Source organism: Pyrgilauda ruficollis, unplaced genomic scaffold, assembly GCF_017590135.1.
Source record: "Pyrgilauda ruficollis isolate IOZ18807 unplaced genomic scaffold, ASM1759013v1 scaffold46, whole genome shotgun sequence".
NCBI lineage: Eukaryota > Metazoa > Chordata > Aves > Passeriformes > Passeridae > Pyrgilauda > Pyrgilauda ruficollis.
Genome location: NW_024526155.1, coordinates 4613979 through 4640777, shown reverse-complemented (window position 1 = coordinate 4640777; position 26799 = coordinate 4613979). Strand labels below are relative to the sequence as shown.

At 41.7% G+C, this 26799-nt stretch overlaps 1 protein-coding gene across 4 annotated transcripts in view; it reads right to left on the bottom strand.

Annotated features, from left to right (window-relative positions):
• Nucleotides 1-26799, bottom strand: part of EYA2 (EYA transcriptional coactivator and phosphatase 2) — an 82191-nt gene that overhangs the window by 44589 nt on the left and 10803 nt on the right. For 2 of the 4 annotated variants that reach the window (XM_041478825.1, XM_041478827.1), the window contains exons 2-5: nucleotides 5632-5750; nucleotides 3734-3778; nucleotides 1935-1983; nucleotides 1189-1331 (exon numbers count right to left, since the gene is read on the bottom strand). In XM_041478825.1, coding sequence (XP_041334759.1) covers nucleotides 1189-1331; nucleotides 1935-1983; nucleotides 3734-3778; nucleotides 5632-5740 — 346 coding nt within the window. In that variant the 5' untranslated portion in view covers nucleotides 5741-5750. Of the gene's footprint in view, nucleotides 1-1188; nucleotides 1332-1934; nucleotides 1984-3733; nucleotides 3779-5631; nucleotides 5751-26799 lie in introns of those variants that run through there. The other 2 variants (XM_041478826.1, XM_041478828.1) reach the window with 2 other exon arrangements.

Genomic DNA, 26799 nt, shown 5'->3' with positions numbered 1-26799 from the left:
CTTTCACCTGCTCTGGCAGGACAACTGCTCAGAGTTTTCCTTGGAAGTCAGCCAGCTGATGCAAACACACAAACAGCTCCAGGAAAGGGTCTCAAAACATTCCTCTCATCATCCTGGTAGAGCTTTGGCTCTGTCAAGGCCACTTCCCCAGCCTTCTAGAGGGCTGCACTAAATCTCCCTTCAGTAAAAGCTTTGTCTGTATAAAAACTTCTTGTTGGGAAGAGATACTGCAATTGCCAAGTAAACAAAGGTGTTAGGGAGCACAAGAGACAACAGGAGTGGAAACAAAACTATGAAGCCATTTTAATGGTGCAAGACTCATCCCTCATGGGAGCAGCCAGAAGGAGGAAGCTCAAAGTTTTCTGTTAAAGAGCTGTACCTAAATGAGAGCAACATCTCTTTGGTCTTTAGGAGTGGAAAGAACTTTCAGCTTCCTCAAGAGCTCAGTATCCCCATGCAGAGCTTGAGGACACTTAAGGCTTGGTTTAGCAGGCATTCCTCTGTCAGGAGTGCTGGTTTAATTAGCTCCCCGTGAGAATCCCCCAGCTGCTCCTGCCCAGCACTGTCTCCCCACAGCTGTTGGTAAGGTTGTGCAGAAAAGCAGGGAATAAAGCTGACTGGGGTTAGAAATGTTGACTGAACATATAGCCAATAAATGCCCATTTAAACACAAACTGTCTTCCAAAACCAAGGTACTCTGTAACATCTCACCCGTGCCTTATTCTGCTCTGCATTTTGGTTCTTCTGTAATAATATACACAGAAATTTTCTCAAAGTAGCTTGTGTTATTGAAACTTCATGAAGAATCAAGGATGGCAAAGTGTAGTTTTCATAATTATCATATTTACTGTACTTTGTCTTGACAGTGGATCATGGGAACACTCACGAGCTATTACTCAGAAGTGGCACATCTACTGAAGCTGAATTTTTCACAGTCTACTACTGACTGTCTCCAAACTTACCTAGTTTGCAGAAACATAACCCATGATATGACGAGCTGATAGGTTTAAAGCTCATATAGTTCAAAGGAAACTCAACATTTAAAGTCAGACTTTCCTCTAAGCCTAAGAAGACAACGTTGCTGAGACTCAAATGACACTTCAGTGTAAAACTTAAAGACTCCCAATCAATTTTGCCAGCAGCAGGAGGATGATGTCCTCCCAGGCACCAGGACTGTGGGGTACTCACTGTAGGAGGGGATTCCGTAGGGCTGCCCCGGGGGGGGATAGGCAGTGTAGGCAGCAGCCTGCTGGATTCCTGTGCTGTACTGAGCCTGTCCATAGGCTGCCATCGTGGGGAAGGACGGGACTGTCACTAAATGGGGATAATGTCTATTCAGAACAAGAAAACAGAAGGGTTTAAGGCAATAGTTACTGCACATGATCTTCGAGAGCACAAGCAGAACAGTTCTAGACACCTCGCTAAAATAACGTTCAACACAGGATGCTGAATATTTTGAGAACTTGGAATTGAGTGGACTGAAGCAGAAGTTTGTTTTATGAACTATCAGATTAAGCCACCTAAATGCATGGTGACTTTAAGATAGTGCAAAATACGTGCAAGTTAAAAAAATGAAATAAAATCAACACTGATTTTTCATGTTTCATTTTGAGTTTGCCGAACGAGTGAGTGAGATGGGAAACCTCAGACATTTCTACACATCCCCTCTGTGGTTACTCATAAACACAACAATATTCAAACTGATAAGGTTTGGATACCCAGAGGTACAAAAACACAGCTCACAGTACCTCAAACCTTATTTCACTCCATATCCAAGAAGATTAAGAACCAGCTACTTCCCTGTGCCAGAGACGTGTGGGGGAACAGGTGGATGGGCTTAGGGCAGATGTTTTTTAAGGTGACAGGAGTCTGCACAAAATGGCTGTTCAGCAGAACAGGGATTTTAAATTACAGCACTTGGCACGAGCACTCACTTTGTGGTGTACAGATGGAGAGGACACTGCGGTGCTGCTTTGCTGCTGCCTGGAAAACAAAATTAAAGGGTCTTAGATTTTTATTGTGTTCTGTTCTGTGGCCAAGCTGATACAATTGTTTTTACCACTGCTGGTTTGAGAAAAATATACAGGAATCAAAAGACTTTTTATTTTTTAGTTAATATTCCCAAACTGAGGATGGTAAGAAATATATTCTCTGCTTAACAACAAATATAGATTTAGTTTTTAATTGAAAGTGATACCAGTTGATTGAACTACCAGTTTCTTCTTCTCATGGGACTGATATCAGACATGAAGCTGGGCTTTGAAGCAATGACTCATATGCTAAAGGCTATAAAAGCCAATACTATGATTGCTGAAGTGATTTAAGTTCACTGCACATTTTGATCTTTTGCTTTTTTTGGTACTCTCCTAGACCATGACTAATTTTCTTTAATGTCCATTAAAATATATCAAATAATAGTAAATATTAAAAATACAACATTATAAATCTCCTTAATTTGAATTTTTTGAGTTAACTATAGCATACCCTATTGAACTACCAGCAATCAAAAAATTACATCAGTAGAAAACCTATCATACAAGTTATATGTGCAAGATGCCTTGTAATGGACCAAACAACGGTGTGCTGTAACACTACCAAAGAAAAATGTGCCACCAGCTTTATTTAGAGATAAATTTATACTTACCAGATTAAAAACTAAAAAACCAAAACCAACCAACCAAAAAAAGCTAAATTAAGACCTGCAAGTTGTACTGAAAATGTCATACCAAAATACCACCATGTACATTTTGCAGGTTGCCTCCACAGTGCCATCCAAACTTTGCTCCTCAGTTCCTGGCTGGAGCTGTCATTAATTCAGCACTACAAATGCCAGAACACTCTCACAATCATCAATAATGACAAGCCACAACTGAGTCAGGCTCTGTGTCTCCTGGCTGCATCAGTGCACACACCAGACTCTCTGCACATGGCTTCTCCACCACCTCCAGTGACCAAAGCAGCACAGCTTCCTTTGTTCAGACATTGGTCAGCTGGCAAATTAAACGCTTAAACCATTTTTCATTTAATGAAATATGCAAGTGCATATAAAGTCTAAATGCAGGCAAACAGTTTTGTGGGTTTGGGTAACTTGTGCTGTCAACATGGACAGAATGACCAAAAAGATCCAACATGCTCACATCTGAAATGTTTGTTCTTCCTGATTTAGATCTCTCTTGAAATTGTCTTTCACACACATGCCTTTTTCATAACATTTTACATGGCTTGATCATTTTATGCTGTAACACGGAGATTACATCAAACTATTTTTAAAAACACTGCCATTTCATCTGGTAACTTTTTAGACTAAATTTCAATAAAAATTGCATCATCATGAGTCCTTACTAAAAATATTAATTACTAGGTATCATTCTTTTTTTAGAACGTTAATTTATGTAATTAATGGTGAAACCTCTACATGCATCATCATTAACAGGATCACCCTAATCACTGACAGAAACAAAACCAGAAAGACTCTTCACACCCCTGCAACACTCCCACACCTTAGAAAAGTAAAACCCACCTGCAACCCTACCTTGCTTTCTGTGCCTATAAAATGTGGTACAGTAACCTATTTCCCAAGCAAAAGGCAGAGAGGTTTAGTTTAAAATACTGACAAAGGACAGTGTTACAAAAATCCACGTATTATTGACAAAGGATAATGTTATACACACGTATCTCTTGAATTACACACCCACAGAAAAAAGAATGAGCTTAAAACCAAAACTGGGCTTACCTGAGTCACCTTCAAACTCACTATGAAAAATTTGCTTTGACTTACCTGAAAGAGAACAGTTTAGAAAATCAGATTTTCAGACTGTGAAAACAAGAACTACACCATTTCTGTCTGTCTCTCATTACCAAAGAGAACTGCACTTAAGAAACAGACATTTTACAATTAATTTCTTTAATTCTTAATGGCTTTTACATCAAAAAGCCAGCAGAACAGTTTGAGCACAAGCCGCATTTCTCTTCTCTTTGAAAAACACCACAGCATCAAATTTTTATTTTGGTGCAGAGTAAGTAAGTTTGCCAAGAATGCCAAGTAGGAATTTACTGTGTGAATATGGAATATGCCACTGTCACTGAAAAGAAAAGGCAAAGTTTATCAGGCAAAATGTGCAAATTATACATTATATATATAATATTTCAATTATATTGAAAATTATATTGATATAACTGCACATCTCATGACAAGCACCCATGAAAACAACAGACCAGACAGCTACACGGACATATAAATGAGTAAGTACCATGACTAGACTTGCTAAATTTAATACTTTATGTGTAATACAGAGCATAAATTTGTGTGCATTTATTACAATAAGAGCTCTGTCAGTCTGAGAATTGTCAAACACACAAGTATTTTCCTGTTCTTCAAATTAACCACAAGTATTTTCAAGGGAAATAGCACAATCTTGGTAGCACAGGGGATCATTCTGTAGAAAAAACACCATAATATTTCTATAAGAAACAAATCAACGTGAGCTGTCTCTGGCCAAGTGGTGTCCAACAGTAGCTCCTGTGTTGGCTCTTATTTATACCACACAACAAAAAGCAATTCCTGCACCAAGACTTCTACAAAACGATGTACCTAAAAATCATTTCTAGCTCTAATCTTTTCTGCAAACAGGACCATTTAAAAGGATGTTTCCTTTAGGCTGTTATTCCTTCTACTGCTCTTGTAAATAGGCAGCCACGATGGGCGTGATTTAACCATGCAATTCCTAATGCCTGAGCAAACAGGCAAACAAAACATCTCCTGGCCTTCCAAGAGCCTATAAATGAAGGGTTAAACATACTACTAAAACATAATAGCCAGTGCCTTTTCCTACCTCCCCTCTAACAGGAAGGCTGACAGATCCTGACCGCAGCAAACAATAGCTGGGATTGTACTAGCAAGAACTAGTTCAGCTGCATCACTTGCCAATAATTTTTTTAGCAGATTTAACATTCTTCTGTTTCCTTCACTTGAACAGTACGATGGGGCAGGGGGGAGAAGGAGGAGATAAATTTCCATCAGAGCCTCAACCACTGAAGGAATTTGTGCCTGGTACCTGCCAAATGTGAAACTGCAGAGCAGAGGCCGGCAGGGCTAACCATTTGGGGATGGCAGCAGTGGTCTCAGAGCGATGCAAACTGGGGCACAGAGCTGCTTTGGCAGGAGGTTTTCAGGCTGCTCAATACATTCCTGGGCCTGGGAGCCCCCACAGCCCCACCTCAGCAGCAGCAGCAGCAGAGCCACCAAAGCCCAGGGCTCACGTTCACATCACCACTGGGGCTCCAGCAAAAACTACCAGGTCTACACAAAATACAGTTTACACCTGCAGTTCTTCCAGTGGAGCAAAAATCTGCACATGCGTGTGTGTAAATGCAGGCACCAACTATACAGAGATATATATTTACATATGAAATATTTCTATTCCATTTGCATTCAAGCCATTGTGGAACTAAAGGATTCAACCACAACTGGCGAGTATACAAACAAAAAACCCCTCAAAAATCTCAGTTGCTCTCTACACTGTAGAACTAATTGCCAGAAGCAGAGGCCTTGCAGTGGCCAGCTCCCTTTGGTTACATATATTCACATATTTTATGTTAAAGCAGCAAACAGCAAGGAGAAGAGCAGCCTACCTTCTATGTCATCTGGAGCCGTGGCATAAATGTGAGAAAGGTTAAGCTTCAGTCTGTCAGGGCACTCTCTATTTACAGTCAGACTGGGTGATATCACTAGATCTAGCATTTCCTTATACCTGAAGGAAAACAAAGGAAAAATACAATTTATTCATTAATTATGCATGCTTACTAATGATTCCATTTTTTTTCCCTAAGAGTATAAATATTAAAGCTGATTACCTAAACCCAGGCTTCATATAAATTCCACATAATAACATTCACTAAAGTTTTCATCAAAGGGAAATGCTGAATTAAAATGCAGTACTTGCTTCCTTGGAGATTACACCCATCTGATTAATGATTTCCCTTTCTTCCAGGATTTTGCCACACAAAAACAAAATTCCAGATCTCTCATATGCCATCAAAGCAAGAATACACCCACCAGTGTCCAGTGAGGCTGCGGAACAGACTGCAACAGGCTGAAAATGAAGCTGAGGGCAGTTAAGATCATTATGGAGTCTTACAAGGTAATAAAGTTAGTACTGGTGACAGGATCAGTTTTCCAGGGGACACCCAAACCAGGCACCCCACTACAATGTCCTGGCCATTAGGTGGCAGTGACACAAGGACAGTCCCTTTGACATGAGCCACCTTCTCTGATGCAACCAAAAACTTCAAATTAAGGACATCTAGGCCTTAATCTCTGAAGAAAAACACAATTCTTCATGTGTGCACATGACCTACACCACCATGAAAGCTTACAACCTCTGCATTACATAAACAGTCCAGAAACAAGGACTGAATCCTTATTCCAGACCTTACGTATAAAATCAATAGGTCTGTTCCTGTTCCACCATTTTCAATTCCTGTGCCTGCCTGCAGCTACAGACCTGTTCAGCTGCTTGCTTCCCTTGGAAGTGTTGGGTGTTTTGGATGGGTACAAAATGTCATTAAGTGCACAGATTTACATACCTAGGTTTGCAAGTTTTGGTGAAGACAATGGGGTGAGTACAATAAGGTCTGGTGCATTTGATACCTGCACAATTCCTCTCTGCAAGGCAGGTTTCCTTGAAACCTTTACTCCCATCATGTTGTCCCCTTGCTCCCTGTGCAACCATTGCCTGCATCTAGAACTGAAGAACCCACTTCAGGGCAAGGGAAAGCGGGAGCTGAATTTCTCAATTAATTGTCTTTATTTCTTTTTAAATACACACAACGCAATGGAAACCTATTTGGATTTTCCAAGACTAAACTTGCAGCTTTTGGTTCAAGCCCAGAACAGATGATGAACAGAGAACTCAAAGATTCTGTGCCATTCTTTGCTTCCTGTGGCCACACAGAGCACAACCTTAGTTCAGTTCCCTGGAAGTCACTGGGTGGAATTAGGGCTATTAGGGGAAAACATAACTGTGCTCTTGGACAGAGCAGGGCCTGAGCAGGAGCTGATGGGAGAGAGGGAGTTTGGTGCTGAGTGGATCCTGGCTGCAGCTTGCTCAGGCTCCCCTTCTCTCCTCTCTGAATGTGGCTGCCAAGGCAGCTGGCACATCCCTGCTCCCAGGCTGGCACCTCCCCGAGCTGGAACAGGCAGGCAGCACCTGGCTGGTAACAATCCACATCTAAAACATCCCAGAGTTAAAGAGAGCAGCACATGGAGCTGAAATCATCAGACTTCTGCAATACTAATCTATGTGCTTCTGGGAGAAGCCAAGGTTTGTTTTGATTTTCTGTTTAAATACCCCTGTATGGCTTTACCAGCTTTGAGAAACAGAAAAGCACATACTTTTTATCTGAACCTCCCCAATCCCTTTTATAAAGCCTTTGAGTCCCTGTGAGGGAGGGCAAGTATTGTTAAGAACAAGCACAAACCAGATCATTTCATCTGTAACTAAACAGCAAAACCAAAGCTAAATTCATTTTCACTTTCTCACCTGACAGCTGCCCAGACAGAAAAAACATGAACCCCGAATCCTCTGTGAATTCACAGAACTACCAAAAACAGGCTGAAATGAAGAGGCATAACCATGTCCACAACCCCAATCCTCCTCTCTCCAGGTGGGATCTGCCTCCCTTGGAAATCCTGTGGGTATCTCATCACCAACACAGCCTCAATTCCAGAGGCTGGTAAAGGCTTCCCAAGCACGTGCCATGAAGGGGACCTTATAAATGACCAGTGTGGTAGAAATGCTCTGGATCCAACACTTGTGTCATCCCTTTGTCCCCAAGCGCCACCTGCTACAGATCTGCAAAGGAAACCAGAACAGCATAAAAATCAGCCCTGTTCTGCAGCTGCACCTTTGTTGCCAGTGGGTCTCAAAGGGTTCCACCTTCAGATGTGTCCCTGTAAGAGGAGCACAGCTGGCTCCCCTCCCTGCCTTAGATACAGACACACTGAAAATGCAGAAGCACAGGGCCACCAGTTGTGCCCACCAACGGTGTGGAAATGCAACAAGGAGGCAGATGTGTGCAAAGATACAAAAAAATAGCCCCCAGGTGTAAAAAACCCTACCAAGGGACACAGCCCAGAGCTGAAACAACAATCCACGAGTCCTCACTCAGCTCAGAGCACAGCTCAGGAGAGGCGTCACTCAGCACTGCGGGAAGTTCTGCTCCAGCTGGTACCGAAGCACAGCCTGCAGGGCACTAAGGGATGGTCACAAGCCCTCTTCTGCACACTGAACTTGTGCCAGAGCTGCTTCTCCAGCACTCTCCTGCTGGCACAGCCAGGCTGCCACAGAGAAAGGGCTCAGGGGGAATTTTGTGGTGCCTCTCAGTGGGGTGGAACAAGGTACGAGCTGTGGCTCCTAAGGCTCTCTGGAAAACAGCAGGGTGGGCAGGGGCTCTTTCCCAGAGCATTTAAGGAATTAGTTTATTCAAATCCACTAGCACCCCATTAAATTTTGCCTGCATGGCTGAGAAAGTGGGGTCCCATTTTATACAAGCTTTTCCTTTCCACTCTGAGCACCATCTCGTTTCTTTTCCCTTTGCTTCCTTAGCGCTATCCCGGAGCTGAGGGAAAGCACTGCTGCCCCAGATCCTGTCAGGCTGGGGCTGTTCCACCTTGTTTCTCAGGTAACACATGCCCTTCAGCATAATCCAAACCCCCATCATTCATGACACTGCCCAGGCTGTTGCCAAGTGAACAGGAGCAGATGTTTAAAGGGAAATGATCTTTTATAGTGATTAATGCACTTTAATTACATCATTGTTCAGAGATTTCATTAGCTACTCTCTGCCTGATGGTTTTTCTACTGGTTTTGCTCTGTTCACTTTTGTATTCACCAAGTCACATCGTATTTTCCTGCTTTTTCAGCTCTCATTTTATTTTAGAGTCTGTATTAGTTGCATGTACAAACAGGTAACTTCTCACAGAACTGCCTGGCTGGCTGTGCATGTCACGTATGAGTGCTGTTAGTGGCTTTGCCTGTTTTGCACGCACCATTTACTGATTTATTCATGTGCATTTCTTGCCTATGGACTTCTTGACAAGAGTTTCTGAAATTCCAGTTTTAATGACGGCAAGCTACAGAAAACAGTCAAATAATGGAACAGGGCTGGTATTTAACACAGTAAATGACATGCTGGAGTGCAACTGATGAAAATATCAGGTCTTTGTTTTCTTTTTAGAGAAAAAACATTTTCTGGCTTTAGCAGTGTACAGTAAATCAGTAATAAAGTTTGCTGAATATGAGCTTTTATTAAAACCAGTGATGGCAGCATCTAACATACAGGGCTGACAGACATCTGGAAGAGCTTTTGGCTTCTATAATTAAGAAGAACCTTGTGTGAATTTGTTGCTCAGCTTTTCCATTAGAATCCCCTACTCAAACCCCAGTATTTTGCCCTGAAAGTTAACCCACAAAATCTCTGCCAAAAACAAACTTTTTTCAAATGTTTAGGAATGGAAAAATTAGAAATATAAAGGTTTTTTTTGTTTTGTTTTGTTTTTTTTTTTTTTTTGTTTCCTTTTCAGTCATTATGAAGCTAGGAATGCCAGATTAAACAATTTAAGGTTTCAGATTTTTGACTGAGGTGTTGGGGCAACTGGCAAACCCCCTGTTCTTTTACTGTGATGTTTTGAAGGCAGTGATTCCAGACCCCAAGTCAAGGCAGTCAAATGTGTGCTGAAGATAGAACTCCTGAGTGATCTGATCTCTCTCCAGCAAAGTGCTCAAAAATGGGTGTCCAATGCCATGGAGGGACCGGTGTGATGCCTTGAGTTTGAGCTTTCATATTACCCAGATTCTGTACTGCATTAGTACATAACTCTGAACTTCACTCAGAGTGTTAGCAAGGTCTCCTCACAGCTCAGTCACACAAAACAATCCTTTTTCAGTCTGAGGACTAAGGACACTATTACAGCTTCAGGCCCAAAAAGTGCAAACAACAGCAAACTGAGGAGAGCAATCGGGGAGGATGGGACTTCATAACCTGCAGCTGTAACTGGACAATTAACCCCAATAAGGAAATGGACCAAAACTTATGAAAGTGTGAAAACTCATGACCCATTTTCCCCCTTGGGTGTAGCCTTGGCCAGGCTCTTGTACTGCCCAAGGAGTATCCTTTGAAGGCCTTTTAATAAATCCCTACTTTATTCCTTTAACACTGCCTAGCCTCTGTTCTAGGTAGCCTCTCAAGGCATCAGCTGTGCAAGTTGATGAGAAATCCATGGATCATCTTTTGAGAGGGTGGAAGAGGAAACCACCATGGCATTGTGGGCAGATGGAACCTTGCCCAGCACAGCTGGCAAGCCAGAAGGCACCAGCAGCAGATCAAGGAGTCTCCTTCCAAAGCTTGGAGCTCTGCTGCTCAGGCAGAACCTCAATCCTCTCTCAGCCTGCTCCCACTTGTTATTAACATCCTCCCCTCGACACACTAAAGGCAGCTCAGGGCACTTCCATCCTCCCCGTGGAGCCAGTGGGAATCTGCACTTTTTACTCATCTCTACTCCATTTCTGGGGTGAGAAGACAGAATTCTGCCTTCAAAATGTACCCAAACGGTAAAAAAAAAAATGTTCAAAGGAGAGCTTCCAGGGCATTTTCAGCAAATGAGACACCTGGGTAGTATGAGGTACCAGGGTAAACTCAATGGCCGAGTGATTGAGGGATCAGAGGGAGTATGTGCAAGGAAGAGCAGGGCATTTTCCCCAAAACAACAGCAGTCTGCAGGAGGGCATCTGAGCAACAGAAAGGACAGTCAGGAGTAAAAGACACTAAGGGGGGAAAGCTGGCATGGGTGTGGGAAAAAGGAGAATAAACTCTGCATCTGCCACCAGTGAGGAACTGAAGAGGTGGGAGCCCTGCAGGTGAAAAAGACAAAATTCCTCCCCTTGGGAAAAACCTGCCAGAGCTTACAGTGGAAAGGACAAGTTCTTCAAGGGAGTGAGAAATTGCAAAGTTTCTCAGAAATTATGCTCCCTGCAACAATCCCATGCAATGATCTTCTCAAGAATTTGTACTTGTATCTGGATGGAGGCCAAATACAAGCTTAAACCACTAGATCTTCCTAAACATATGCATATGCCAGCACAGAGCCCTAGGCAGCAGTGGTACAAGCCAAGTCCTCTGCTTTTAGCTCTGCTGGGAAGGGGAGGAGTAGAGACAGAGATTGCAGCAGAATTGCAAGAGTAACATTTTTGTCTTGCTTCTGTGACTTTATCTGGTTTTAATTAGTTGATCAACCACTTTCATCTTTCAACCCTCCTAAAAAATGGTGCAGATTGCTGAGAAATACTTGATTATTTCAGTGGTACTCATCATTAAAAAGATGACAGTCTGATTCCCCACTTTATTTCAGAAGTGAATCACATGCAGAAAAATCTGAAGGTGGCTTTCTCATTCTCGGATTAAGAGAAAACAAACAAACCCCATCCTAGTCCTAAAAAGTTTGGGTTTAATTCATTCTAGGAAATACAAGATTAATTTTTTTCCCCATATGGATAAAATTTTCAAAAGCACCTGCTACGCCTCATTAATTTTCATTGGGAATTAAAACTTCTACTGTTTTAACTCCATGGGAAGCATAGTAGCTTAGGCAGCGTTGCCAGGACTTTTGGTAGCAAAATTCTGCTCCCAATTTTACTTTGCTCCTGTACAAAAATAAAGGAATCATTCATAAGCAAAGAAAACAGTATTGTCTTGCAGCCACCTTCCACATGGTATAATCATAGGGAATCTCCCACACTGAAGACTTTGGCTACTTCTATCCACACATTTCAAAAGCAGAGGAAAGTAATTTCATTTCCTCTGTCAGTACATTCCTCCCCACACTGTTTGGCCGTTTTTCTCTCCACCTATAATAGCTTCTTTGTTCCATTTCAAAAACTCAGAAATGCTTCAGCAGGTGAAAGCCACGACCCTATTTTCTCTTTTATCCCGAGTCTTAGTTCACCCACGAGTACATCAGATGGACGCACGCAGGAAAAGCCTGAACAGGCACGGAGTTAAACCCGGGCTGGCATCAGCGCTCGTGTCCAAGCACAGCCTCGGTGACAAGATTTCCTTTCAAGGTGACCTGCAGGGCAGATGCCTTGGGCTGTTTGTATTCCTGAGAGCTGCTTTTTACCCATGTAACTGCGCAGTAAAAGCAGCAGCACTTGTCTGGATTTATCATTGCCCAGGCTGTTTCAGACACAAAAGAAAGAGGACTCCTCACTCCGGGGTACAGAGCCTCCAGCACGTGTCACCTCCGGCTGAGGATGAAACCAAGAAAACAGGATAAAAGTTATGTGATAGGTAAGGAAAAAAAACCAGCTTGGGTTAACACTGAGATTTTCAAATTCCTCTTTGGAAAAAAAAAAAAAAAGGTGTTAATTCTAAACAAGTTTAAGAAAAATAACTGAGAAAAAATAACAAAATAGACCAATTCGTTCACACTTCTGAAACCACTATTGTTTAAAAACAACCAAAGTATTCCATCAGCTTTAAAATCTTTCCCCACATGGTTTCTGTGTTTTGTCTTTTTTTTTTTCTTTAAATGAGACAGTCTTTTTTATCAAAATTTTACTTTCACTGGAAGTTTTCTGTCTTGCTCTAACCCATAGACCAGACAGCAAAAAACAGATGAAAATTCCTGCTTCATGAATTTTTTGAGCCACATTAACTTTTTTTTTCTTTTCTTTTTTGGAAGGAAAGTCAGCCTTAAGATTTTTCAGTGCTTGGAACCGGCACAAATAATTCCATGCCTTGTTTCCCTGGAAGTCCTGAATTTCCAGAAGCATTGACTTGCTTCATCAGGCTTCATCACCTGCTATTCCAGTCTGCTTTTCATTGATTTTTCTTTAAATATATTATTTTTTTTCTTTAAATACACTATTTCTTTTTTTGCTCAGACCTCTTAATTAAAAAACAAAACAAACTAACAAACAAACCAAAACAACAACAAAACAAAAAAAAAAAAAAAAAAACCACCCAAAAAAAAAAAAAAAAAAAAAAAAAAAAAAAAAAAAAAAAAAAAAAAAAAAAAACAAAACAACCAAACCAAAAAAAAACCCCACCACAAAAAATAAACCAGGAAAAAAAAAAACCTAGGGTGTCTTCATATAAATAAATGTTCTTCCTCCTCCTAGCAGGGCTTCACTATTGCCTTCTCCATGCGCTGTTTTCCTGATGCCCCCTGCAGACACAGCAGACTGAGATGGAAAAGGGGCAGGAGCTGGGCTGGGATTCCCCTGCCTTTCCTGCAATTAAAATGGGAGAGACTGAAGGAAGACAGAGCAGGGGGAGCAGCAGCATTTTCTGGCTGAGCAGCCCACAGAAAAGGGGATTCAGTGCCCATGAAACCACCCAGGACACGGCACCTTCACCGTTCACTCTGGATGCACACTCTGAGAGGCAGCCTGAAAATTCGAGTGAGCTCATGGTGGGATTCACACCACAGAGCTCCAACCTGGCAGCCTGACCAGAAACACATCATGGCATTGGCTGGAGTCACTGGGTCTTTTAAAATGAATTTCAACAACAGTATTTCGCTTATTCTAAGTCAAAATGAGAAAGTAGAATTTTTCACAATGCCTTTTTTTTGGTCTCTTGGATCTATTTGCTAAGTGGAGCAACCCTTGCAAAGGTATTATTTTCCAAAGCATAAAATTACTCAGCTTTCGTACTGTGAACAAGCAAGTACCACACAGAACAGGATACATTGATGAAGAAACACTATGAGCTTACAGCCTACAGTAATTTGAAATGTAAAATTGTATGTGCATGCATACATACAAAAGTACGTAAATAATCTCCTACAGCTTCCACATTCCTATTTGACATTCACAAGCTTTTTAATTTCATCACACCTCTTCCTATTCAGATCCCCCAGGCATGCCAGGGCTGCACTGACTGCAGAAAACCACTCCAGCAGCTCCAGCTGCAGAATTAAGGCCCTTCATAAATAACTGCACAATAAATGATTCCAGAGTCAGAGCTTCCCAAACCAAGGGCTGCAGAGTCCAGCTCATGTCAATTGTCACTATTCAGGTACCTCTTTCCACTTTGAAGAACTACATTTTTTACTCCTTCTCCTCAGAACCATAAGGGCTAAAGACACAAATATATATATATATGAAATTATAGAGTTTATTCCCTTCAGATTTCTGCTTTCTCCTCACATCATGGTGAGTAAAGAGCAGCATCTCTGATGGAACATGAAACTCTGATCTTACCAGGAAAAACCTCATTCACAGGTGTGTGTTTGCAGGGCCTCATTTTGTAAAACATTTGCATCATCAATACTGTAACATACAGCAATTACATAAACAAAATTAAATATCCAGAAACTAGTTCACCTCTACCATACCAGGATGAAGCAGAGACAATAAAGCACTGAACATCACAGAAAAAAACACCTGCTTCAAAAAGTAGTGGAAAATCACAAATAAGAGAACAGAGCTTTCCTTGCTTGCCTGTGAAGCCTTGGGCACACCTGCCCACTGGCATGAGAGAAACTATTTTTAGACAATCATTTTTGTAAAACTAACTATTCAATGAGGCAAGTAATAACTGCCCTGAAACTCTATTTAATGCAGCAGGACAAGACAAATCATCCCAAGTTTCAGAGGGCTTGGAAGGGAAAGCACCTCACACAGCTGGAGCTGCAGGGCAGCAGGAATTCTATCCCTGCACAGTTTAATGCAGTGAAAGTTGGCCATTACCTGAACAAGTGCCAAGGGAAAACATTTTCCAGAAAGTTTAGAACATTTATACCACCCACATCCTAACAAAAAGCTCCTCATTCAAAAGGTGGTGATGCAGCATTCACGAAGCTGCCCCAAGAGTGTGAGCAACTTCGTCTAGTGGCAGGGGGGCTGGAACAAGATGATCCTTAAGGTCTCTTCTCACCAAGCCATTCCATGATTCCATGAAGTTCCCACAGAAAAATCAATGTATTAGAAAATACTTGTTCATGCCACTTGAAAAGTAGTGCTCTTATTAAAATCCACAGGCAAGTGTGTGCAAGAAAAAGTGGTGCTCACTCACTGAGGCCTGGGAACAGGCCTCACCGAGGACACAATGAGATTAATTCTTGTCACAGAGAAATAGCAGATCCAACCCTGGTCTGAGACTCCCAAAACCTGGGCTTTTCTCCCTGCTCTGCCCCTGGCAACTCAGCTGGTTCCTGGGCAAGTCCTTTGTGCCACCAGTGTGCTTCCTGCCCTTTGGGTGTCTTCCCTGGAGAAGCTGCAGGACAAGTTTTCCTTTTGATGCACATGAAGCATTCACCAGTGCAATGGTGTCCTACTGTCTGTGAGACCTCCAGGCACTGCAGTATTAAATAAACTGCAGTAACAAAATATATATATAATTTTCCCAAGGGCTGCAATTTACTTTGAAGTAACACTACTGAGTTCTTCCAATCGCTATGACATTGGGCAAGTTTCTCAGGACGACATTAAGGCCTCTGTAAAACTGGAAACTACAGTATAAATTGCCAATTAAGCTCTTTTTTAGGGGCTGGAAAGTCCTCTGAAATCTTTAGGTGGAACCTGCTACACTGCTGGAGTATTGATATCCATGCCAATGAATAATGACCAACGTGAACATGAGACAGCCAAGAAGGAGGTGAGGCACGAGACCTGTCCTTCAGGGCATGTTCTCTTACTCATTTTTGGTCCAAAATCTCTCCATTCCCAGACTATGAGAATTTCTTCACCATTTTGATTTACTTCTCTAACCTGTCAGAGTCCTGCAATGGCTCCAGCAACCCACTAAGAAAGGTAGGGCTGCCCCTTTATAACAGGCCTGTGTCAGCACCTCTGTTCTCAGCCTGTAAAGGAGCAGCACTTGGGGAATAATAATTCAGAAAGAGCTATGGGAAAAGAACTATGAAATGTAAGTTAGCAAAAGGACTTTGGATGTGAGGGAAAAGTCTAGGATAACAGTACAGGTGAGGCTGGAGTGAGAATGACGTACTCTCTCCTTGGTTAAATCCCTCAAGTCAGACTTTCTCTGAGCAGAGAAGACAGCAAAGAGCTGTTGTGTGTGCAGAAGGTTCAAGAATCTCTGATTGCCTCGTTTTCCTCATCAATAAAAGAGCAGTGATGATGATATGACAATGGCACTTCTAAACAGAACTGCTTCATCAGTGCTACAATTTATGGAAATACCATAAATTGTTCACAAAAGGAACATATAATAAATTGTCCACAAATACCATAAAAAGGTTCACAAAGTTTAGACCATTCTGTGATCAACCGTGAATTTCTGGCTGGGTCATCTTCAAACATGTTGAGCAAAACCAGTTAATCCTTATAATACAACAAGAGCTGCTGCCCTCCTTTTGATGCTCTAACACACTCCTGTCCACAAATGCTGTAGCAAGGCTGGTCCAGCACTGCTGCAGCTGCTGTGAAGGGCACTGCAAATGCAGCTGATCACTCAACACCATTTTACCCTGAAGCTGCTTCTCAAATGCATGGCCTGGATGAGGAAATCCAGCTGTACTCTTGATACACCTTCCCTGTTTAGATACCACGTAAGTCAGGTTACCAATCTGGATTTAGAAAATATGTGGTTACATAAATCAGATTAATGAACTTTTAACATTCCCTTAGTCACAATCCTTCCTCTAGAATAGCAGAGGATACTCCTGGAAGAGAGGCTATCACTCAGTCACTCAGCTGAACTTCAAGAAGTTACCCTTCCCTCCTCTTCTTCACAGATATAACTAAAGCCACCTTTCCCCTCCGTTCTTGACTCATAATAAAATAAAAATCAATGGTCATTATATTTAATATTATATATTATGCCAATATTTCTGTAGTGCAAGTTGGTTACCTCACCAGTAGGAATACTGAAATGTCAATTTTTTTATTCCTCTGTCTAAAACTGGAAGGTTCAAAAGGGACAAACTGCATCAAGAGGTTGGCTGACAATGGCAGTTTGTAGATAAAAGTGCAGCAGATTTCTCATTTTAAAGAGCTACAGCACAAATGCAGTGAGCAAAGTAGCACAATGTAATTGCTACTCATCTTGGAGATGTTAAAAAAAGGACAATAATCAAAAGCCATGCTTGAGCAAACTGCACTTTGTTACCAATTAATAGTGTGGAAACAGCCGAGAGGAACAGGGATCTACTGAGAGCAAATGCTCACAATGTTTTCCTTGATATTAACTCCATTAATAATTTGTTTCTGTGGGTATTTGAAAGTCAGGCAAAAACAACAACACGGGCATAACAAATGGGACAGCATGATTCACTTTGTATGTTCAGGTGGGCAAAGGTCTGATTTCCTACGAGTTTTGGTGGGACAATAAGCTGAAGCTTTTTTCTTTAAGCCCAGGTGAAAGTTAACCCGGGCCCAAGTTCCCAAAGCTGTTGGCTGTTAGGTTCATTTTCAAGACAGAGGGAAGGAACTTTTGCAGGGATAACTACAGGATATCAACAAAGAGGAACCACAGAGATCCTGCCATCCAGGCACTGATGCTCTGCAGGACAGCACGGTAGTGAAAACCCAAATAAAACAAATGCACCAACCCAATGCCATGCACACAAATGTCCGTTTTCCTTTGCAAAGCCTGATCTGGCAATGAAAAACACCTCCTGGAAGTGCCATTTTATGATGTTAAACAGGCCTCAAATAACTTAACAAAGTACAGAGAGACACTGACATTTGAACTGCAGGAGTTTTGTTTTCCATCTTGTTTTTCCCCACTGTGAATATTGTATTTGAATAACTGAAATTTTTAAAATCTCTTTTCCTCCTTTCACCATGATGTAATGCATGTGTTGCACAAGAATAACAATGTAGAGCTACTGCTGCTGGAGCCAAGTTTGGCACCAAGAGAGATTAGGGTTGGCACCATACACCATGATCTTTAAAATAAATTTGGCAGCCTTGCTCTTGCCACTGCTGCCATGAACAGCAGTCAGGGCAGTAAATGGAAAAGTGCTGAAAGAGACCGTGAGTTTGTAACTGGAACAAAGGTGCCCATTAGCCAACCACTTAATCTAACACCTTCTCATATATGAAAAGTAAAGAGTTTTACAATGGCATGTCGAAATTAGCAGCAGTAGCAGGGACCAAAGTGTAACATAACAGTGCCTTTCATCTGTCCATCACACCAAACTGAGCCTACAAAACCCACCAGCCAGCTACCTGTCAGCCAGGAGAATTAACATGCACAACTGCAAGTTCCACCAGATTATTCAAAGAAAAATACTTGATCTATACAAGAGCACATCTGTCTCAACAAATTTTCCCTTTCCAGTACTTTTCAGTTATGCTTTCCCGGGAGGACATTTGCTCCTATTCAGTGATGCTGGAACAGCTCTCTGGAAAGAGACACATATGTGTGTTTTTCTTCTTTAAATGCAGATGGAACAGAGGAGAAATGCAAGGTTTCCTCACTGTATCCCTCCTGGCTTGAACTGAGCGAGCGTGGGCTGATTTTCTCTGCTCTATAAAAGGAGTCTGATGATTTGTGATGTGGACATCTGTCTGCAACTGGACAGATGCCACCAGCTTATTTCACACAGACAACTAGACAGCCGTGTAATAGCAGCATCTTTCAATTGCTACTTCATTTTTTTTTCTTAAGAAAGCTTATTACCTAGCAGAAGAATGCCATATTCCATCCCAAATTTCACTAAATTTAAAAATTCTTTAAGCACCAACTCTCAAATAAAGGACCACCTTCACCTGTGAGATAGGAAGCCAAAAGTATGTGTGGTGCTGTAACAGCTTTCTGTCACTTGGTTAGCACTAAAACATGTAAGAACATTCAAGGCAGATTTCAAGCAGTAACTTTCACCAGCAGTACCAACAAGCACTCCTAATGGGACAGCCAGCACGGTGCTTGTGTAGGGAGGCACACACAAGTTACAGACTCCTTTTGCAGCTTTGTTTTAAGGTGAAAATGAACTTTTCCCCTCACTACCAAAAATCAAACAAAATTATAAAAATTGGGTCTGATTACTATGACCTAACTTATTTTCTGATGGCTTCAAATTCTTCAAAAATCCTGTCAAATCCAAAAACAAAGGGCAACTTTCAATGGCCACAAACCACGGTATCTTTTATTAGATGTTCACAGCTTCAGTGACAAAACGAGCATCTTAAAGCCCATTTTGTTTCTCTAATGAACACTTTCCTCCTACCATACTATACACCACTTACCCAGTGGAACTTTCAAGAAGCTACTCTCTGACACAGCTCATCACCTCGGAGGCCACCTGCCATCAGCAACCACTCAAGCTCAATTTGGGACTGCTGGGAACAAGAGGGATCCAAACCAGCAAGAGGCAACTGTGTCATTCACAGATAATTTCAGATAATTCCTTGCAGGTACAGAAAATGGCAGCTCCTGGAGGTTGTTCAGATAATCTGAGAAAAGAGTTTTATCATCTGTACAGATTAAAAAATCCAGCTGCAAGTAAAAGCCAACTTTCACTGCTTGGATATTTGAGAGCAAGCTCACATGTGCCATGGACAAGGTGACTGCCTTAGAATTAAAACTCAGATTTGATCTGCAATTTCCTTAGCTTAAAGGCAAATTTTGCTCGCACACACAGGACTTCAAAGGCCCTCACCTTTCCACAGCCCAGAGGAGCAGCCTGACAGCCTGGTTCAACAGTGGATGTGTTTCCTGACATTGGATTAACTTCAGCTCATCACCTTCAGTGCAGCTTCTCTCTGACACTTTTATGGAGTAACTTCTAGCACAGACAAAAGAATCAAAGTCATTTCCTGTCTCCAGCTACTAGAGATATGTCCAATTCACTCACAAGCAGCATGCAAAGATGCTCTTGCTGACTCCAACTGTTTGCAGCAATGAGCTACCAGAAAATAAAAAAATAAAATCAACAGTGCAAAATATATGAATGCAGTGCTTGGCTTCCAAAAAAAATTGAGCAGCTCACCTCTTTTTGCCCTTCACAGAAAATCAGATAACTCTAGTGAAAAAAAAACAAGGAAAAAGGAGACTGTGCCTGAATTCAGATTGTGTTTTGCTTTTTTGCTTTTTTTTTTTTTTTTTTTTTTAATTACTGCATATACAGGAGTAATACAAAAATTGGAGCAAAGGTATCTGAGCAAGTTACAGTTAATTTCCCTCAATCACTAATTAGTGAGCTATGTTAAAATACTAACACAAATAGAACTGCTGTTAGAAAAGCAATTTACTTTATTTCTCTTGAGTGGAATTGTCAGCAATGGCAAGTTTGATGCCGTGTCCAGTGGCCAGGGCTCTCGTAAGGGAGACTTGGATTCAGTCCTGTGTCAGCCACAGGCTTCCTGTTACCAGAGCAGTTTACAAAGCCAACTCCTATTTAACCTGCTTGCTTCTGTTCCCCTCCTCTGTAAAACAGGGGTTTCTGCATTTTTATACTTCTGAGCATGCTGAGCTCAGAAGCAAATTATGAAGACTACGTGCTGCACTCAGGTAAATCAGCACAAGGATAGGCACAAGAAAAATATATAAATACCAAAGACAGAAAAGCAGCCCTGTACCTACGGAAAATGCCATGAAAGCAGTGTATTTCTGACTTTTGCTTACCACTTCAGAACCTTTCTCTGCTCTCGTGCCCGTGCAGGGAGCAGGCACTGCCTGCACTTGTCAGAACCAAACAGAAGCCCAAGTCTCACATTCCTGTTCCCTCCTAGACCACGTATCATCCCTCCTCATCCCAGCACCCAACTTCTGCAGAGTTAAACTCTCCCTTTAATTCACATTTGGCTGTGTAACTCCTCTGTCCCACTGGTGTCTCTCCAGTTGCTCTGCTCCTCTCTGGAGCAGGAGGTGCCAGGTTCGTGCATCTCCCGCTCGCACATGTCCTGCCGTGCTCCACATGGAGCGTGACCAACGTGCTAACCCCTGGACAGCTGCTGGTTTTACAGGCTGTCATCACAAAGACTGCCTGTGTGCCTGCTTGGAGGGGTTATTCTACAGGAGCCCAGCAACTGCATTCATTCAGTTCAGCTGCAAATGTAAGCGTGGAATTGAAATGCCGCAATGAAGAGAAATGGCCTCGCTTAGTTCAGCTGCTCATCACAAACCGGCACTGGGGGATCATCTGATGCCTTAAAATCCTGCACCTCAAGCAAAAGTTCCTGAAGGTTCACAGGGTGCATTTTCAGCAATAGTTCTTGCAGAGTAAATGGGTGCAAAGATTCCAAACTGCAAGGTCTCACAGGGGAGGACAACATGTGCCAGAACCTCCATCTCTAAACTCATCTAGGACCTGCATCCTTAGTGTTCATGTACCAGTGGGGTGGAAGCTAAGAAGGACAAAAATCATTAGGAAAATAGCACAAAATAAGAAGAATGTGTGACACAGAAGTAAAAAAGCTCCTGGGATGTGGGCTTGAGAAAAGCCTTTTGAAATGCTGTGGAGTACTACTGAAAACAGAATTTCTGAAACCTTTTGGTGCACTGGATAAAAAAACCCAAACTAACCCAAACAAAACCCACAGAAACTTTCAGTAAAATTTCTAAACAAACAAAACAAGTTTCTGCTAGAATTACACTCCATCTATTTCCCTCTAATTCTTGTGGACTGCCCACAAGAACCTGAGTTTCTGGCTTGTTGGAGAGAAGTTAACAACATCTAATTGAAAAAGGCAACGTTTTCCTTGTCCTGCCACATACCACTTTGCCACTATATACGTGAGACAAAAAATTTGAAAAGCACATACACACACCTTAAGCAAAAGTCCAAGTTTAAAGAAAAACAGCCTGACAGTGAAAGCTGTAAGAGTTAAGATTTTTCTCAAAGCTAAGCATACATTTTTCCATGCAAGCAGCTGAATCATGGATATTTTAAAGAATAGTTTATTAAGCACAATATAGCATATCTCCTACTCAGCTCTATAAAATGTGTCCAGTGCTGCACAAAGCATTAAAAAGCATTTAAATCTGGATCTTGCTGGCATCCACTGGCACAGCAGAAGAATTGAGGGAACTAATCTAACAGCTGTCTGGAAACACAGCAGATTTATACTGAGGGTTTAGTCATTAACTGTAGTTATCTGACTTACACCAGAACACTGAATGAGCAGTGGTGGTCTCTAGATTAATACAATGCATGCCAACCCCCAAAATACAGTCCTGGCTCCAGGATGCTGAGATTAATTGCTTTGCTTCTTAGTGGAAGCATTGCAGTCTGGTTAATAAAAAAGTGGAGTCAAAGAAAAAAGCCAAATAAAGGCTATATACAAGTCAGTTTATCAAATACCTGTGCACAGAATGGGTTTATTAGTCTTCTGCATTGCTAGAGAAATGAATTTGCAGGCTACACACAGCAACTGAAAAACTGGCATGATTTAATAGCCCAACATTTGTTCTGGTTCCTGATATACATTTGTATTTATTTTTTTAAGGGAAAAGGAGATAGCATCAGAGAAGCAGAGGGATAAACAGCATCCATAGCTGTATGGAAACTTACATCTAAGTATGCATTTGAGACTGCAGTGTATGGCAAATATTGCTAGTTGGATTAGAATTCAAATGTCAATTGGTGAATTCAAGGGAAAAACAGTTGTGTGAATACCACAAGAATCTATTAATAACTGAGCATATAAATGAAATTCTAGAAAGGCTGGCAAAATTACCCTTGGTTACACCAAAACTTTGGGTTCATGCCAAGAAAAGCTCTATGGTTTTTGACATGAGTACTCAGGTACCCACTCAGGTGGGTGGAATTCCAGGGAACTTCACTCCAAAAAGAGGTTTCCCTGTGACACCTCTGCTCTTCCTGATAACCATGTATTCTCCAGGACAGCTGAGATGCTACAGACTTGGGAGGCAACTGAAAAACCTCCTGTGGATAACTCTTGTGAGAAATGACACCGAAGGTATCAGAAGCAGAAATCACTCCATATCCTGCCAATAGCAAGGCAAGTTTTTCACTGTCATTCTGCTTAACAGTTTGTAAAGACTGATATTTTTAAAGACTGTTATCAAGGACGACACTGAGGTAATGTGAAAGCTGAGCCTGGCTGCTCCTCTCCACCTCCCATCCCCCAGGCCCTTCTCCCTGCAGTTTATCTGGCAGAGAGGGTTGCACAGAGCCTCATCCAACACTGCTACCCAAGTGTTCCTGAGCACGATTAATATGCCAAAGATACAAATCTCCACGCAGCATGTTAGTCCTGCTGATGATTTATGAAATGCCAGAGATCATTCTCTCAGCAGTGGTAAGCTCTTGGTTTTGCATGAAACCTCTTGCAATTTCTAAGGCCATTCTTGACTCTGCATCACTCCCAGACAGGGCAGGGGCAGAGCTGCAGCAAGGATTTCTGTAATGAACTGCAGGTTATGTATACACACAAATAAAACAGAGGGTCAGGTTATGAATTCTTGCATACTTCCATATGCAAAAAGCTCAGAGTGTGCTTTGGAGCAGAGACAAGCCTCACTAGGCAAACACTCTGTTTGGGCTGTTCTCCTCCCAGGATGCAAGCACTCACCAGCAATTGCAAAATTAGGCAACGTTTCCTTTTCTCAACTGCTCAAAATATTGTCCTTGGCACCCCAATGGCCCGAGATACAAGAGCAGGGAATCCAAATACAGTCTCAGAAACTTCAGTAGTTTTTCACATTTCTTTGCCACACCTTGCCTATGCTGTACAACTCACCTGAAACCCACAATATCCCAAGAGTTACTCAAATCAGCATCCCCCTGACCAGAAGACACTAGTGATACCCAACTGCTCTCAGCTATGATTTTATTTCTTTGATCAGACATATAAATTATGTTTTTCTTTTACAAGCAGCATTTGCAGTCAGCTTGTGTTTCCTTGTGTTCATTCTCCACATTTATGCAGACTCGAAGTTATTTTTACCTATGTGGAATAACCACAGATAGCTGAAAATATTTAAGATATGAGATCTTCACTATGACCAGCCAAGAATCCTACAGCTCCTCTTTTTGTTCTGACAAGTTAGCCATTGCTTCACAAAAACACTTCAAAACTGGAACAGTTGGGGTTGATAGGACACTTTTTGGAATTTTTCCTGAATTTTAAGGGCTGGCATTGGCTACTAATTCCTGTATCAGTAGGCTACCACGAGACACCTCTGCTGAGTTCCATTTGTTTTCCTGTTGCTGCCTTCCCACAAGAATGCTATGTTTCCAAAGGGTGCAGTTGCCTCTCTCCCCACTGCATTTACTTGTGCTGAGACAGAGCTGGAGCTCTATCCAGCTTTGCTCTCTCTAAAAGAAGACATTAATTTGTAGGCATTAATCATCAATTAATTAATGCCAACCCTCAGGGTGTGCATGCCCAGGGTTAGCCAGGGGGATTTTCCACTCGTGGTGCCTCCAAAATCATATGTTTGAATCACCTTGCACACCACAAACTTGGGGTCACTCCAGGCCTGCCCTGCATTCTTTCCCAGCACAGAAACAAGTCAGTCAGGTCAGGCTTCTATGCATAAACAAGTGATTTTTATTTGGCAAAAGACTTTTCCATCCTGTCGCTATTCCTCGTGCATATTTGTGTCACAACTCAGTAATGCCATGTGTTTCTCTGCCCTGTTCCTGTAGAATCTTCTCTAAGGTTCTCAAGATTATGACATTGCACTAAGACAACTTCACGTCACCTCCAAGCTACTATTACAAGCCAGTGAGAGGTATAAAACCTGGATTTAGAATCTGGGTAGAAAGAGAAGTAACAGTCAGGAGCAAACAAGATTTAGGAATTCATTATGAAATACAGACCTTCCATTCCTATAATAACTGGAGCAATATGAACTGCATATACACTGCCCAAATACTGTTGTGACTTTCTTTTTACTTTATCATAAAAACTGATTAATGTATGGGCATTTAACATTACAGCACTGTCAGTTATAAAACAAGACTTCTACATTTGACAGAAAAGCCATTTCAAACCTACAGTTTGTTTTGTAAATCAGTATAACTGGTTGCATTTAACAAACGTGAGAAAGAGAGAATTTTACATATACTTGTTTAAATGTACTTCTGTGCTCAGACAAGTCTCAGAGGTTTGGTTGTTTCAGCTCTACAGTTCTGCCCACAAGCTGGTAAAGCTCTTATTGCCACAGAAACCTCACAGGAGCAATAAAACAAACAAACTCAAGAGCCCACAAAAAACTAAAATCAAAACAACCTATCTTCATCTGCATGCACAGTCTGACTGAAAAATACACGTGCAATCAAGCTACAATTAGCTCCTGACACCATCAGCAGCCTCTGATGTCAGAGATCACCTGCAGTGCAGGACGCTTTTAAAATTAAACATTTCTTTTCACTCTGGGCTCTGTCTCAGCTCTCTGCTTGCAGCCCAACATGAATTGTAACTCCAGCCCAGAGGTGAGGCTGCGGGACCAACACTGCTGCACTCCTGGAAGCAGAAATGTTTGAGCAAAGGTGAGGAGGTCGGAAAAGGGCAAAGTCTCAAGTAATTTTAAGTGGTTCAGCTAAGTAGGGAAGGCTAATGGGAAACCATTTTAATTTGTTGCAGTCATCCCCAGCGAATAAAAGGACAACGTTTTTCTTCAGCAGCTTGATTACAAAGCAGTAAATCCCACTGTGTATATAAAAGATCTATGAACACTATAGATCAAATGTCAAAAAAAGATTTGTACTTTGTGTTGGGAACAGTTTTAGATACTCAATCATTCTCATTTTTAAATACTTCCAACAATTATTCTCTCCCTAGAAGCAGACACATGTAAGTAATTCTGCCATTCTCATCTACAAAGACATTTTGTAGTGACATTTTTGCAGCAAACATTTTTGGACCTTCTTTTTCCATAAACACCTAAGAAACACAGTTTTGAGAACAGAAACATGTAATCTTTCCTTCTCTCCCAACAACACTGACTCTTGCTGGTAACAAAAATTGATGCTGCTTCAAGTACTGGCTGCAATCTCTACTGTACAGACCCCAGGCAGCAACAAACAAGGCACAGCTCAAGGTGACAATATTCCTCAGCAGCAGGAATATCTTGGAGTAAGAATTAGCCAGAATAGGATTGTTCTCCAGTTGATGACAGGGTTTTTGTGCATTGTATCAATTTCTTTTTCCTTGACAAACTGCCAGTTCTGATAGACCCACAGGGCAGCATACAACCTATTTCATACACTCATCTAAGATAGGATGGAAAAGCATTTAAAACAGTGAAAGCTGTAGCTGTACAGCCACAGGTTCTTTTTCAAAAAGAGGATTTTTTTTTTTTTTTTGGTAGTCAGAAGCAGAATTTTTAGGCTTAGAAGTAGCATGTTCAGCCATTAGGAATTATTAAGCTTTTCCAAAGATCTGTAATTCAGAGGCAAACCCCAAATATTTGGTTTATTTCTCAACAAAATAGTGACCTGGTCATGGCAATTTCTAGCTTGTACCCACATGGGTTTTTTCTTTGATTAAAAGAAATAAATACTCTGAAGCAAGAAGCATTTTAATTACATCTACATTCACAGTGGGTCTTGGACCTCTACCTGCTGCTGCAATAAACAATCTTCACACACTGAACCACAGAACTCTGTGATGTAGACTCAGCACCACATGCTAAATAGTTCTGTCCACTCAGCTTTGCAGAAACCTTCTTGTACTGAGTTTGCCTTTCCATGAGGAACTTCAACCAGCCTTGCAACTGTGGAAAACCTTGAGGTAAAACACCCTGACAGCCCCCCAGGGACTGCTCAGGAGAGATGTTACACCCTGGCTCAGCACACACCTGCACCAGGACAAGGGGCCCTTACAGCAGCACGATCACATCACCAATAGCTCAGCC